The sequence below is a fragment of the Neodothiora populina genome (genome assembly GCF_041146345.1).
Source record: "Neodothiora populina strain CPC 39397 chromosome Unknown canker_contig_7, whole genome shotgun sequence".
NCBI lineage: Eukaryota > Fungi > Ascomycota > Dothideomycetes > Dothideales > Dothioraceae > Neodothiora > Neodothiora populina.
Window position 1 is genome coordinate 1,149,344 of NW_027191415.1, and position 15,535 is coordinate 1,164,878.

The following is a 15,535-nucleotide window of genomic DNA, read 5'->3' on the forward strand; positions in this document are numbered from 1 at the left end:
CGGTCGGCAGAGGCCCAGCCATATCACGGCATCATTACCATTGAACGATTCAACCGCAGATAATGTTTCATCCTTCCTTGGGAAAACGATACAGTCAGTGATGGAACTGATCTCGCATCAATACCTATCCATAAGACAGGGTAAACACAACGTTGAAGGTATTATCCGATAGTGTGCACATCGGCGGGAGTTGAACCCCAGTGTCGGAGTCGATACGACAGTATACGAGCTCTATCGATCAGTTGGTGGCTGATGAGTTTAAAATCAAGCATGTTCATAGCGTCAGTCTGGTTTCACCTGGAAGGAGCATCTTGCTAAGAGCTTTGCAAGAGGACCACCACAACGATGGTGGGTTTCTACAAGCTTACGTTGTTCCATTGCCTCGGGAGGTGTCGTCAAAACCCGAAGGTAGCCAGATCGGTTGACGAGATTGAGGCCATCGTTCGATAAGACCAGCTTTGGGACCATCGTACATGATCAGCGGACAGTGACCACCTTGTGCAGCGGAAAATCGAAGTAGTGTTTCCCTTCTGGCCTGGCCTCCCAGTATACATCTGCTGTTGATGATGCTGTAAACAAGTCATTACCCCCATGGTTCACAGATGTCGCCTATTCGGATAGCGGGACGGGCCACCCGTTTAGTGACAAGCTCATGTCAACCTAGACTTAATGCGGTCCTGCGACGGTTTCGGTCTTGGAGCATATACACCGCTGAACGTCGGTCGTTTTCATGAGGATCTTGTGTGTAGAGAAACAACGTCCGGATGAAGGCGAGCATCGGTTAAACGGCTTTAGAGGATATGAGATAGGATCAAGGATGTCTTAGACACGTTCCCTTTGTTTAGAAGGCGCCCGCACTTACCGCCGAGGCTACTTGACTCGGAACGACAGCTGCATGCAGTGCATATCGAGCTCGAGTCAGCGTATACCAGCGTTTGACATGTGGGGAATGTCCGACAGGAAAGCTTGCGGTTGAGGCCCGTGGCCGTCGCGATGATTTGGTAAAGTGTTGCGAGTCAGGCACTTACCCAATCTGTCGTCGATCTCTCATCTGCTTTCCATCTGCAATAAATATGCGTGCATGCGCTCTACAGCCACATGGAAGTGATTGATCTGCATACTCGCCGGGATGGCTACGTCAGTTTAGCAGGGAATTGTTCCGGAACTTCTCGAATACCTTGGAGTTTTATTGCTGGTGACCCATCCAAGCATATCTACCTTTCATCAGCACAACAGGAGGGCAAACAGCCCCTTCACGCTATACGATCGGTGCAAGATGCTCCATGATAACCCCGTCTCGGAGTTCGCTAGAGGATGCGATTTTACCATATCTGTGGCTTCTCAACGATCACGATTTCAGAATGCGTCGAAGCGGCCAGACAATTCCATGTTCGCAGCCTCGGCATGAACCGACATTGGCAAAGAGGATGAAGAAACAAGTCTACCTTCAACGTCCATGCAGAACGCTAGAAGAGATACTGAATGTATCGGACAGCACGACGAAACAGTATTAGCCAGTACACCGACACACTGGTAGGTCAAAGACGACAATAGTAGAGATTCGCCTGCTTGCGGTTTAGCTTGTCTGTGCGTTGTTCGGATTGGGTGAAAAGTGGGGAAGAACCCGCACCAAACCAGTTCGCTGAACAATCTCAACGGGTTCAGGGTTTGGGGGGGAAACCCTGAAATGGATCCTACTCCGAGATTACCTTTCCATCTAGGAAATGACGACGAGATGGTCGGGCCTCTCGCCGATCAGAAATTAACACGAAGAAAGTTACCTCCGAAATGTCCATCCTTTTCAGAGCACGACATCTTGCAACGGTCTTTGTGAAAGGCAAAGGTCCCCAAAGGATTCATGCCCCTAGCCCGGACCGACATGGAACTTTGTGCTGTGGGACAGTTGAGATGAGGTGCTTAACCGGGACACACTTCCAGCCTCCTGGGCTCTGAGTTACGACAGTTATGATGGATGGATCACTTGTGCATGATGCAATTTTGTCGATCCGGTTGAAGTCGGTACTGCACGGTCGTCTCCCCTGTAATTTGTGATAGGCCTGATCCGTGGCACTCTGAATCTAGTCGTCCAATGTATAGCGGCAACGATACAGAGTCGATCGCCTTCACCGACCCGATTCTAGCCTCTCTACTTCTTCTCTGACCTTGGCGATCTCTTCTTTCACTGCCTTGACATCTTCGACGACCTTTTCCAGTCCCCTGCCTTTGCTTTCAAGTTCTTCGAGCATTGCTTCTCGCCTCCTCAAGATATTCACAACTCTACGGCCTTCGTCTTGGACCTCGTCCATCTTGTGGATCAAGACTTGTTGAGTTTGTTTGTCGTAGACTTGACTGACGACTTGCGCCTTTAGCACTGCAAACTTCTTTTCCATTCCCTCAGCCACAACGGCCAGGTAAGCTGCCTTGGCCCGCGTATGTCGTGCTACTTTGCCGTGGATGACCTGCTCAAGGACGCGAATTAGAGTTTCATACAGTCGGGTGTGGATTATCAGTAGACTAGAGATCTGTGTCCCCAGCTCGATTCGGGAAGCACTGAGTGCGGCGCGATTCGTGTCAAGGGCGATCTTGAGATTGGTAGTATGTTCCAGCAAATCGTTGGGTGGATCGCTCGGATCTAGATGACAATCAGTCTTCGCGCCGCCCCTAAAGGACCGAGGTATTGGATGATGCAGACCCGCGGCTGTAGAGATCAGTTCAACGTTTCGTTGTAGGTGGTCGCCGATCACAGGCGCAATGGTGTCAATCTCTTCCTATAGCGTTCGATTCAGTATACATATCCACGTATTGCGTCGGCAAAAGCCAATTTGGACAATCGCTGGTTTGTGAATTCTTACCATGAAGTATTCGATCTCCCCATCGATGATTTCTCCATCTGCATCATTCACATTCCCATCAAGCTGGGCAGAAACGATTTGCATGACCTGTTGAAGCTGTCATGAGATCAGCAAAGGATTGCTCGCAGATTGCGGCTGTGAAACGAAGAAGCAAAAGAGAACCAAGACAGCGTCTGAGAGATTAGGTCATGTAGTCGATCTTTTGTGAAGAACGCGCCCTTGCATCGTGCTAAATGGCCCAGTAAACAGAACATGACCCATTGACGGAATGTTGGAAAACTGACTGCCGAATCGAGTAAGAAAACGTACCTCTTCCGGCACCACGCCTTGTTCAAAAGCTACCACTCGTAGGGAATCCCGAAGGATGGCATTTTTTGCTTCTCGGACACGTACTTCGTGTAGTGCCTGCGTCATAGGGATATGTTGATCAGCGACTTGAACTGACTGCTGCGTCATTGTGTCTTTGCGCCGAGCGACTGTCATCGGAGAGGGCTACATTGACATAGTAATGCTGGGACATGGCGACACCATTCGGATCGTAGCAACGGTGAATGCGAAAGAATGAATGACCGAAGATGCCAATACTTAGGAACGGCCTACCTTTTGGAACTCGTTACTTTTCTTCAATTCTTTCAAGTCCCTCAGCTTCGACGCGCCATTTCCATGTAACCGATTCTTCTGCAGATCAGAGTATAGAGCCGCGAATTGAGGATTTGCGCTCAACACATCTAGATCTGGATGAGGAAGCATCTTCGTGTATTGTTTTCCTCAAGAGGTACAGGGTCGGGACGCCGAATACTGCTCGTTAACTTTAGGTAGGTCGCTCCACCAACACAGCTGGAGCACAACGAATAGAACAATGCGACTCCTTTGACTCGGTCTCTACTCTCGGTCCGAGTGCGATTGAGCTAGCAAAGATGAGATACAAGATTCCAATGGCGTGCGCAATCGTCAAGCTACAATGGTAAGTAGAACCAGACTAAGTAAAGATAGAGTCGAGCGTCATGTCCGTGCGCGATACAATCGGCCATCCCTCGGTGATCTACAGGGTCTGTTATTCTTGGCATCCTCCGTCCGAGTGCAGCAAATACCAAGGACAAGCCACAATCATCTTCAACTGACAGGAAAAGGCAGGCACAACAACGTCAAGGCAGTTTATTTCATTTCTCGTGTGCCAAAGGCTTGATCTGCACAGCCCTCAGCCCGCTGGGACTGCTTGAAAAGTGTAAGAAGAAGAGTAATGTACAGTACAAAGGGCGTTCCTCCATGCTTGGGTCTCGTCTCCATCATCCTCGTTTCATTCTCCATCAAAAACTCAACGCTGTACTTTCGCAATCCACAATTATTCGGCCAACTTCTAGAAGCGCTATTCAAAAAAGCAAATAGTCTGATCCTGCTCTCCGTCCTCCCCATTCCGGAAAAGACAAGGGAGGAGAAAATGATCATGCAAGTAAGTCGTCATCGTGCGCTGGAGAAATAGTTTACAATGAGGGGTATTACTGATAACGGCTTGCAGGTAAAAGGATCAATCGTTTTGTGCCAAGATAGAGCAGGCAAGAACGAAAGTTGTCGGAAGAGGCAAGACAAGCGACAGTCATTAACCTGTCTCTGCAATGACGTGCATAAGGACAGCAGCAGCGATCCGTCTACTCTTCTTCACTGCTCTCACTGTCTTCCTCGTCACTGCTGTCTTTCTTGGCTTGTACAGCTGGGGCAGCAGCCTTCTGGTTGCCAGAGAGGCCACCCTGAAGACGTGACATCTGCTCCTGAAGCTCTTTGATGCGCGACTCCTGCTCGTGTTTCTTCATGGGCTTGTGCTTCTTCTTGCCCGAGCGAGCGGCAGGGCGTTCAGGCTCGTAGTCGTCGTCGATGGCGTTACCGTCGTCGCTTTCTGGCTTGGGTGGGAAGAGAGAACGGACGTAACGTAGCAACTTGTGCTGAACATCATTGGGCAGATCATCAATCTCAAGCTCGACATCTTCAGCATCCATGTCCTAGGCTCTGTTAGTGTTGGTCGGTCAAAAAAGGAATCGCGGACATACCTTGTACTTGGCAACATTTTCCGTAATAATGTTGGTGAGCTTGGCAATCTGATCGTCATTCATGTTCTCGGTGGCGCTAGAAATTTCCTGTTTCTCCTCGTAGGTGACTTGGCGCTGTTTCTTAGGCTTGGGCTTGATCGTGGGCTTGGGAGCTGACACGCTGGACTTCTTGACGGGCTTGGAAGAAGTCGAGGTGCTCTTCTTCTTCTTGTTGCCGCTGCTGCTAGACTTTGCTGGCTTGGCTCCGCTAATCGATGCGATGGTGTTTTGCATGGTCTCGAGCTGTTTCCTGAGCATGGCAATGGTGGCTTCATTAGAATCGATTTCGCCACCCTCCTCTTCTGCATCGGACTCTTCACCGTCGGACTCGGCGTCAGATGCGGGACTGGCACGCTGGGACTGCGGGGTGTTCTTCTTGACCCACAACTCCTTCTTGGACCACTCGCGCTCGAAGGCGGCCCTCAGCTCCTTGCCCTGCTCATGGACCGGGTTGCCAGGAGGGTTGAAGGCGAAGCAGTTGTCGAGCATGAGTACAAAGTCATCCTTGAACTCGACAGCGGTGCCATATTGGCCAGTCTTGAGCTTGTTGGTCATTGTCTGCAGGTCCATGGGTCGCTTGACAACAGAAAAGTAGTTGGGGATGTTTAGGGCCACAGGATCGACTGGGACAAGGAAAGCCGATGTCAGCTTGATGTTCCTGGGCTTTTTGAATTCATCGAGGATGTGTTCGCAGAACTTCAAGGCAATCTGGTTCTCCTTTCGCTTGGGTTTGGGTGCAGTATATGGCAGATCACGTTGAGGCTTTATGATGTCACGTTTGGGTCGGCCTGCAGAGTCATCGCGTCGGATCATTGGAGTACCGCCGGGCAGTAATGCGTAGGTGTTACTTGGTTCGACCGGAGAGCGCGCTGCACCGGGGACAGCATGCGTGCGGGACTCCCTACGAGCTGAAGGAGGCTTGGGAGATGCCTTCTTGGGCTTGGGTGGAGCCACGCTTGCGCTGGATCCAACAGGTACGGTCTCCATCTGTTTCAGGAAATATGCGCGCAGATTCTGACCGGCGACGGCGACGGGATGCTGGGGACCGTTGAAGGTAATGCAGTTGGTGATCATCAACTCAAAGTCGGCAACAAAGTCATCTACAGAGGAGTACACATCCGCCTTCAATTTTCTTTCCATGGTACCGAGATCCATTGGCTGCGTGATAATGGTAGTATAATGAGGAATGTTCTGGGCAACGGGATCGACGGGCTTCGTGAAGAATGCTGCGGACTTGACCTTTTTCGTGTTCTTGATCTTTTCCGACAGGACCGCCTTTTGCGTGGGCTTCATAGGCTCATTGCTAAAGTGGGTAGTGCTAGGTGCCAGGGCAGCAGCAGCGGGAGGGGCCACAGCGGTAGGAGCAGGAGCAGCAGCGGGAGCAGCAGGGGCAGAGGGATGCGCACCAGTACCGTTGGTCGTGGCTGCAGCAGGAGCTGGAGTCGGTGCGGCTGTTGCCGGGGCTGCTTGCTCCTTTACTGCTGGCTCTGTCGCAGGGACTGAGGCATCCTTTGCAGGCTCCTCGGTCCTGGCACGCTTCGCGGCAGGCTCGTCATCACCATCAACTTCGTCACGCGGTCTTACAGTACCCGACGAAGGTGTGTCCATCATCGGCTGATCAGCGAGCTCGGCGACCTTGGGCGCTGTTGAGTCTGGAGCAGTAGTGGCAGCTGAGACTTCCTCAAGAGGCTTCGACGCAGTCTCGCTTTCGTCTGTCTTGACTTCAGCAACGGTGGGCTTGTCATCCGGCATCTCAGGCTTCTCTGCAGGAGGCGTAGGGACTGATTTCTCGGGTGCCGTGGCGGAAGAAATGCCTTCTGCGATCTGAGCTTCCGACTTTGATGGACGTGCAGAGTCGGTCAATTCAGAAGCAGCAGCTTGCGGAGGGGCATCATTCATCTGCGTGTCCTTGTCTACACTCACCTCACCAGTGGCAAGAGGTTCGGAAGGTGACACGGGCGGCTGATCTAACTTGGCTTCCGACGGGACGGACTGCGCCACGGGTGCGATACCAGACGCGTTCTCGGCCACAGGAGCTGGCTCAGAGGTAGGTCTTTGGTCTACTGAGTCCGGGATGGCAGCAGGCTGTTGTTCCGTCGAAGTTGCCACTCTTGCCTTGGATTCAACAGGTTTAGTTGATTCAGAGGGTTCGTCGCCAAATAGATCATCACTTGGCTCATTGGCAGCCTTGCCGTCAGGTAGTGGGTTTTGATTCAGTCTGGAAGGTTATCTTAATATTTACATTTCTTTGACAAAGGTACAGACAGACATAAAAGGGTGACAGTAACAGAAACGGTGCAGGTAAGGGTGTAAGAGGAAAAGAAAAAGAAAAAAAGAATTCAGACTCACCCTTCGCCAGAGGGCAACTCCGGTTGCAGCGTCGAGGAGTCTGACATTGTGTTTGATGTGTAGTAAATAAAAAGAAAAGGAAGAAACACGTGACGCGCTCAAGGCGTCGGTCGATGATGGTGATATAGAACCTCAAGTCTTGGCTGTTTGTCGCGACGTGTAGAGGTTACGAATGTTGCGCCAGGACGGTCAAGGAGTTTTGGGTAATTATTAGAGGATGGAATGACGTGTTTTTATGATTGATGTTTATTGGGAATGACGGGGTTTTAGTAAAGTGTTGCGACGCGACTAGCGAAAACACAAGTTGGAACGCGGATGGTCGGTGGATGAAGGGAAAAAAGTGGGCGTGTCGCGAAGTTGTTTGCGGCGGAGACGCGCCGAAGCAAAGCGGAAGATGCAGATGAATGTGAGCGAGTAGAGATGGGAATTTATCTCGCTTAAGGCAGAAGCTACGGGCGCTAGTGCCAACGGGACGAGTATTCGGTCACGTGCTTACGGGAACTTCGCCACTTTAGGCAGTCACCTTGTAATCCTTTCTCACAGTGGCGCCGCAAGTTTTGTGAGTGAGAAATGAAGAGCGAGAGAAGGACAAGTGGATCAGAAGTTTGAAAGAGAGAAATGAAGAGGGCAGCATGTCCTGGACAGCCCGACAATCAATGACGACCAGCCAGGAGATCGTCGGAAGCAGCTGGGTAGAGGTGCGCCGGACTGTGGTTCAAGGGAAAAGTCTTGGCTGGTGATTTCCCGAATCCGTGCAACCGGGGTTCGTGTTGAATTCGAAGGCAGAACGTGCAGCGAATAGAAAAGAAGAGCCAGCGTTTGAAGCGCAGATACACCTACCTCTGCAACTTGTCTTGTTTTAATTGAGCCGGCGCGAACAGGCTGCGCGCGGGCGGTGTGTCTTGACCGGTGGCGAGCAGGCAGCTCTCAGGAGTAGTCGGGCAGCAGCAAAAGACGTCGACCAGGAGGCTTGGCTGAGCATCTTACTGAAACCTTGTAGTGACAGAAGATGCAGGGGTGAAGGAGAGCAGCCACGCAGACTGCGAGTTGGAGCCAAGGGGTGGCCGGTCATGAGAAGAGAGTGGATAGCAGCATGTTGTCCACCAGGAGATATGTGATGAAAAGACAGAAAAGAATCGAGTATGGTTTGCTATGTGCGATGACGGAAAGGAGAGTCTGTCCGAAGCGGGGAGCAAGGCAAAACCCCTGAAAGAAAAAAAAACTTGCTGCCGTCTCTGCCTATTCTCCAGTCGGTTTCTGAACTGGACTCGTTCCGGCGTAGTGTAGTGGTCGGGGTCGGGGGTTGGGGGCAGACAGAGTCAAATGGGACAAACAGCGAGTGTGAGGACTCCATCGGCGTATCTTGAGGTACAGACAGTACGTACAGTACAGTATACTGTAGCACAGCACAATACAAATGGAACAAAAGACATGCAGGTGCAAGTAAGAGGGAAAGAGAGAGCGAGCTCGGGCCATGGCTGCACGGGCGCTAAACCCAATCAGAAGTTCAGAAGTTTTCTTGAGCGGCTTTAGTGTAAGAAAGTTGAAAGTTGAAGTTGTGCAGCAAATAATTCATTCGTCCATCACCACCGCTTTGCAATTCCTTCCCCCCAAGGCAGCAATCCTTTTTTCGACAGTCTACGCCATCGGAGACTTCGACTCAAGAGCCCACTCAGCCATGAGTGCCGCCAAGCGATCCCGTGGTCGCCAGTCCGATCCCACTGCGACGCCCTCGTTACCACCAACCAAGAAAGTAAAGACTTCCAAGGCCGGTCTTTCCTTCCTCACCGACGAGAGCAAGCGAGCTGGCAAGACGCTCAATGCGCAACTCACAAACGGCGTCAAGGACTCCAAAGCCAACCGGGTAGACGAGTCCAAGGCTGTCGTCGCCGACAACGACACCGACGCAGCAGCAACGAAAGAAATCGTCGAGATCTCGAGTGGAGGAGAAGAGTCGAGCGACTACGAGAGCTCAGGAGACGAGGCGGAGGTGGACGCAGAGAAAGAGTCGGCCAAACAACTGACAAATGGTCTGAGTGAGAGCGTCGATGCCGCTGCGGCTGCCACTGCTGGAGCCGACGACGACGACGTTGCCATGGATGATGCAGACAAGGACGCAGAGGAAGACGACAAGACCGGCCGCTCATTCGGGGATCTGCTACAGGCTTCGCATCCAGAGACAATCGATGTCCAAGCTGCCTTCGCCGACCGGAACGCCGAGGATCAGGCTCTGATTCCCATCAACGGCAACGGTGTGCTCTCTGCTCCCTCTGCCACCTCTCTCGGTACTGTCCTCACTCAAGCTCTCCGCACAAACGACAAGGATCTCCTCGAGTCGTGCTTCCAGACCCGCGAGATTCAGAGCATCCGCTCGACCATCCAGAGACTCCAGTCACCTCTTGTTGCAGACCTTCTCCAAAGACTCGCCGAGCGATTGCACAAACGCCCTGGACGCGCCGGCAGCCTGATGGTGTGGGTGCAATGGTCCCTGGTCGCCCATGGAGGTTATCTCGCAGGCCAGCCTCAGGTTCTCAAGAAGCTCAAGGCTCTGTCGCAGGTCGTCAAACAGCGTGCCAGCGGTCTTCAATCACTCATGACCCTGAAGGGCAAGCTAGACATGCTCGGTGCTCAGCTCGAGCTGCGCCAGTCCATGCAAGCATCAAGAGACAACATGTTCGATGACGACGAGGAAGATCCGAATGTCATCTACATCGAGGGCGAGGACGACGACAAGTCCTCGGACGAAGAATCCGCACCACGCAAGCAAAAGAAACTCACCGGCGAGCGCTCCGCTGATGATGACAGTGACGAGGACATTGATGATCTACCCATGACCAACGGTGTTGCCGATCACTCTGGGGATGACTCTGATGATGGCGAAGACGAAGACGGCGGTCTCATCGATGACGAAGCCGAGGTGACGTCCGACGAGGAGGAAGAAGACTCCGACGATGATGTCGACGAGGACGAAGAGGTGTCGGAAGACGATGGCGATGAGTCTGCGAGCGAAGACGAGGGTCCCCCACCAGTCAGACCGCCCAAGCCTCAGCGCGCCTCTGGCCGAAGACGATGAGCCAATTCATAGACCTACAGTCGCCATATACCGCAATTTCGATTCCAAACTAAAATCAATATTGTTCAGCCACAACGGCCTGCCTCTAGAAAAAGACAATGCTAAGCTGATGTGGAACGGGCGTTGTCCAGCACGTACATGGGGCTACGAGTGTACAGGAGTTTCCATTCGATGGCCAGGCGTCAGAGGATATATACTATCATACATGCTTGCAGTCTTGCATAGCGTCGGTTGCTTTTTTTTCTTTTCTTTTTTTCTATGGGCGCAATTCCATTTCCATTTCCATCCGTCCTTGTAAGCAATCAAAATGTACCTATTTTCAAGTTCTCGTTGTCCCAGGTTTCTGTCTGCCTGGGTAAAAGCTAGGCGGTAGCTAGTAGACCAAAGGGGAAGGTGTGACCGCCACAGGACTTCTTGACTCTAGCATCTCGTTCGCCAATGCCACAACGCAGTTGCCTCTCTTTGTTCCTCATCGGCAGGCTCCTCGATCCCTTCTTGATAGTAGAGGAAAGAGCGACTCGTCCGGGTAGACTGGCTGTTGATCTACTACTACCTGCAGTATTGCAATACCCTTCTTTTCAAATGATTCATGGACACGATTCGGTGTCCCATACCCATCAGTATGCGGATAAAAAAGGTTTACCATTTGCTAAGTAGTTTTTGGCCAGTCATCCAGGAGTCATCGATCTGTCATTGAAGACTCATCGACTATGCTACAGAAATTCGTCGACTATTCGTTGTAGACTCAGCGACTATTCATTGTGGAGTCATTGACTAATCATGAGCTTCTTGATACCGCATATTGACGGGACCGTGGAGGACATGGATGCCTGGGTTCTATGGACCGACGTTCCCTCAGCTCTGGGAGCTCTGTGAGCTGTCTAGCGTTCCCTTGTATTCACACCCATTTTTTCTGATTTTTCCCTTGTATCTAATTCTAACCCCCAGCCAATCAAGACGCCGACGAAAGGTAATCCATAAACTTGCACACGATGTCTCTATCTCAGCTCTGCTCGCAAGGTCCAGCCTGGCGGAGCGAGAAACTAAAAGACCCCGAAGTTCGAAAAAAAGGAAACAACAGAGTCACAAAGTAAACCCCTACAATCCCCGTTCAGCACCATCAAAATTCCCCTCGAAAACCCTCATGACTTTCTTCCTGGCCCTGCCTGCCTTTGACAAGCCCGTCTCCAACACAGAAGCCATTCTGCGTGGCGCTGTTCCGGCGCGGAGTCTCAAGCTGACTGTGCCGAATTTGGACGTGATTTGCTGCTGCTGGGGGTTTGAAGGGAGTAGAGACGAGGGCAAGTGTTTGCTTACTTGGAGGTGGGTTTTGTATTCTCCTGGAGTAGTGGCGGTTGAGGCTGGCGCAGGGACTGCTGGTGCGGCGAGAGAGGGGTGGTACGCTGTGTATCTTTTCTCGTGCTGCTCGATGTACGCTGGTCCATGGTGCGAACTCAGTGGTTCTGGCTCTAGAGACTCGTCACTAAAAAAAGCAGGAGTTTTCACGCTCACTGTCTTGGTCCTCTCGATCGGTTGACTCACCTTGTTCGTCCCGTACGGCGCTGCACGTTGACGACCACGAGGCAGGAAGGGCATGTTCTCGAGTCTCAGGGCAGTCATCTCTGGGATGTGGGACGCTTCGCGCTCGGGAACAGGGGTCTGGGTGACGGTAAAGGAGTAGGTGGATCGGATGAGGGTGTAGGCTTCGTAGCCTGGGTCAACGTATTTGGGGAACGGCTCGGTCTTCTCAGGTTTTATCTGAGCAGTATATGGCACTGTGAATTCTTCCGCGGGCTCTGTTGTGCCCGGAGTAATGAATTGGGATTCCGCTCCGTTGAGTGAGCTCGGTGAACCATTGACTGCAGATACGATCGAATCAGAGGTGGATTGCAATGCCAGCTCATTACTCTCGACAAATTCATCGATACTGAAAACGTCTGGAGTCGCGGGGGTGAGGGTAGCCTTGCTAAATTGGCTTCTTGGACCCCGGGGCACTACCTTGGGCGTACTGACCTGACCCAGCTCTGCCTCCTCGTAAGGATCGAACAGGGGTTGATAGGCTGAAACGGGTAGGCCCGTCGACTTGTACTGCGATGTATGTTTGAGATTAGCAACGATGTTGGCACTGTAGTCGGGAGGCGGCAGATGTGCCACAACAGCGCCGTTAGGGAGAGGCTTCCTCTTGATTTTGAACTCCGTCGATGCAGGTCTGCCATTAGGTCTCAGAGGAGCCGGCCATGGGCTTCCTGCCTGTTCCACTTTATGCATCGTCGTTGTAGCCGGAGCGAACGACGCGCCGCCCGCAACCGCGATGTCCCTAGGATCAATAGGACGCAGACGCGAGATTTCAGGAAGAGCAGGCAATGCCACGTTCTTCATCGGCAAAGCCTTGTTTCCAGAACCAAGCTCCGTCGTCGACTCGAACGTCGAAAACGCAACACTACTAGCCGGCGTCCCAGCACTCTGGTTGACGACGTGAAGCAGAGGCGTCGCATCGCTCGCAGCAGTCTCTCGTCTACCAGAGACGTGATCCTGCATCAGCACCGAAACGCGCGCCATGTCTCCGATACGGCGCAGCTCCCAGACACTCGACGACGCGACTGAAGAGTCTGCAAATGGACCCTCGTTGTCCCACAACAGCCTCTCGGAGCGCGGCACTGAGCGGAGGACCGCGGATTCGGAGGTGTAGCACGCCATTGCATGTCCTGCATCAATGGCGGTTCTGATGAATGATGACTGGGTCAGCGCGCGGTAGGCTTGCCAGTTGACTCCTGCGACGACGTCGCGGAGGCGGCTGGATGGGATGGTGTTTTCGGTGGCCATTGTCACTTGTCAAGGTTAGGGCGTCGATTGGTGTGGCAGAAAGGGAGACTCGGATCAACAGAGTCTAAGAATCTGCAACACAGTGGGTAAGGTGGAGAGAAATTGTCGATTGGTGTTGGAAGGCCAAAAGGGAAAAACACACTCCAACATATCGAGTATATATGCACTTGGTCTTGGTCTTTGCTTCGAGGCGAACAAGGGAACAAAGACGTTGTGTGTTCTCAACAAAGAGCATGGCTACAACACATGGACAAAAGGTGCGGACGGGAAAGGGTCTTTGACAAAGAGCGATACAAAGAATGGACAAAGGTATTGATAAAAGCCACGTATCTGACAAGACGTACTGCTGGAGCAGAACAAAGACCATTGAACACGAAAAACATATGGAGTTTCGAATAGAAGGGATGGTTGGATATACAGGATACAAGAAGAATTTCGAATTGTTGCGGGAGGTGTTTCTAGGTATTCAATTCTTAGGCTGAGACATGTAGGAGCCAGCCTACCCAGCTGACCAACCATCTTAAAGAGATGTCCAGCGCTTATCCTATGTGGAGCCAATGCCGTTGCTTTGACGAGCAGAGTAACACTTTTCATTGAGTAACACTCAGTGCGAGTGAGCAATCTACTGTCCGTAGGGCTAGCTGTGTATGCGAACGTCGTAGAAGCTCTGGTCGGTACATGACTCTCAAGCCAGCGGTGCGTTCTCGTCTCGTAAGATGCCAGCTGTGTCGCTCGCCGCGAGCCTTGCATGCTTCCATATCGAAAGACGTCGAGACTCGATCTACAGCAACAGCGGCTGGTTCAAATCTATGTTCTCGCCAACAGAGAGCTGAGGAACCTGGGGATAATTGGACGAGCGCAAACAATAGCGCGTGTCCTGAAGAGCCTGATAGTTCAAAAGTCAACAACCTTCAGCGGAGTCAAGAAAACAAATCGCAAAACGACAAACCTCGATATACGTAGGATTAGGCACCCTCTTCATCGTCTCCAAGAAAGCCCAGGACATGGCGCCCTCATTGACGCCATTGATCTTAGCGTCGGCGCTGGTCTGCTCGTCCCTGCATCCACTGAACATGGTGACCATTTTGTTCTCGGCCCCGTACTCTGACGCGAACCCGCTCTGGTCGAGTCCCGGTGCCTCGTCGTGTCCTCCCATATGCTTGAGGCCTCTGAAGAAATTCGTCGCGCCAGCATAGAGATCCTTTGCCTCAGCCAACTTATTGAAACTGAACCCGCCACCGATCAAATCGGATGCTTCCTGCATGAGATGCACGCCTTCACGCAGGTTATCAACAACATTGACATTTCCGTCGTCGTCGGAGCGGTACACGAACGGGAGCTCGAGCGCCGAGCCCGAATGGCAGCAGTCGAGAATAACGAAGAGCGTGCTGTTAGGCGCCAGGCGCGAGACGAGGTGCTCGTGCAGAGTGTCGCTATTGATTTGGCCTCTGGTCTGGAAATCCACGGGACATATCGTGTCGAGGAGGCCGGACGGGTGCATGCCCGTCGGGTCCTGCACTTGGCTGCCGTGGCCCGAGTAGTGCATGAAGTTACACGTGCCGGGCTCGCTGACCAGCCAGTCTATGGCGGCGAGGATGTTGTGGCCTGTCGGGTAATACTCATCTTGGCGGTCGTCGCGGAGTATAACTTGTGAACGAGGATCATCCGGGTAGCCGCGATACATTAAGAATTCCGCAATATTCGCCACATCCTGGTGGCAGCCGTTGAGTTCGTTCTCGGTTCCCGTGTAGTTGATCCCGATCAACAGAGACTTTTTGCGCATCTTTTGTCGTTGACGTGCAAGAGAGGACTTAGAGCGTAGGGTCAAGGCGGTAGAGTGGACGTTTAGAGATTAGCGGTGAAGGAGAGAAGGCCGAGGTGTTGGTATAATAAGCAAAACAACAACAACATGCTTCGGAGATTGCGGAAGTCGTCGATTCGGCACCTCGGTGCAGCCTTGTCTATATTGCTTGACCTCAGCATTACTTCATTTGTGACTGTCCGACAATTCATGTCACGTTTACAAAGGACATCGTTTTTGGTCATTGACCATTCAGAGTGGGGTCATAGGAAACTGATCAACTGTCCTTAAAATTTTCATTGACTGCTTATTACGGAGTCTTTGCCTGTTGAGTAGAAAGACATTGCCTGTTGAACAGAAAGTCGCTCCTTGTTCACAAAGAACTCATTACTTATGCATAGGGAACTTCTTGTCAATTCATTGAAAAGTCATTGACTGAATAAAAACGAAACCCTTTGTAGCTGGAAGGGATGTCCATGGAATGCGACTTTCTACTCGGTCGTGCGAGATGCGACACAATTCAAGGCGCAATGAACTTTTAATCAAGACAAAAAAA

The 15,535-nt window shown here is 51.9% G+C and overlaps 4 protein-coding genes across 5 annotated transcripts; 1 reads left to right on the plus strand and 3 right to left on the minus strand.

Moving 5' to 3' along the window:
• Positions 1-2,123: 2,123 nt before the first annotated feature.
• AAFC00_006438 (uncharacterized protein) lies at positions 2,124-3,602 on the minus strand (the record flags this gene model as incomplete). Of its 2 annotated transcripts, XM_069346394.1 has the most annotated exons (5): positions 2,124-2,632; positions 2,693-2,768; positions 2,853-2,948; positions 3,162-3,257; positions 3,453-3,602. In XM_069346394.1, 5 exons carry the CDS (start codon positions 3,600-3,602, stop codon positions 2,124-2,126), a joined length of 927 nt encoding a protein of 308 aa, XP_069197606.1. The 2 variants fall into 2 exon arrangements, with proteins under 2 accessions (XP_069197606.1, XP_069197607.1); XM_069348332.1 differs by having other exon boundaries at positions 2,124-2,768.
• Positions 3,603-4,498: 896 nt separating this feature from the next.
• AAFC00_006439 (uncharacterized protein) lies at positions 4,499-7,329 on the minus strand (the record flags this gene model as incomplete). The annotated part of the gene is made up of 3 exons (XM_069346395.1): positions 4,499-4,846; positions 4,895-7,151; positions 7,283-7,329. 3 exons carry the CDS (start codon positions 7,327-7,329, stop codon positions 4,499-4,501), a joined length of 2,652 nt encoding a protein of 883 aa, XP_069197608.1.
• A 1,631-nt stretch (positions 7,330-8,960) lies between these two features.
• Positions 8,961-10,355, plus strand: AAFC00_006440 (uncharacterized protein; the record flags this gene model as incomplete). The annotated part of the gene is made up of 1 exon (XM_069346396.1): positions 8,961-10,355. The coding sequence occupies one exon, from the start codon at positions 8,961-8,963 to the stop codon at positions 10,353-10,355; it is 1,395 nt and encodes a 464-aa protein (XP_069197609.1).
• A 3,604-nt stretch (positions 10,356-13,959) lies between these two features.
• AAFC00_006441 (uncharacterized protein) lies at positions 13,960-14,961 on the minus strand (the record flags this gene model as incomplete). Its single annotated transcript, XM_069346398.1, has 2 exons — positions 13,960-14,064; positions 14,128-14,961. 2 exons carry the CDS (start codon positions 14,959-14,961, stop codon positions 13,960-13,962), a joined length of 939 nt encoding a protein of 312 aa, XP_069197610.1.
• Positions 14,962-15,535: the final 574 nt, after the last annotated feature.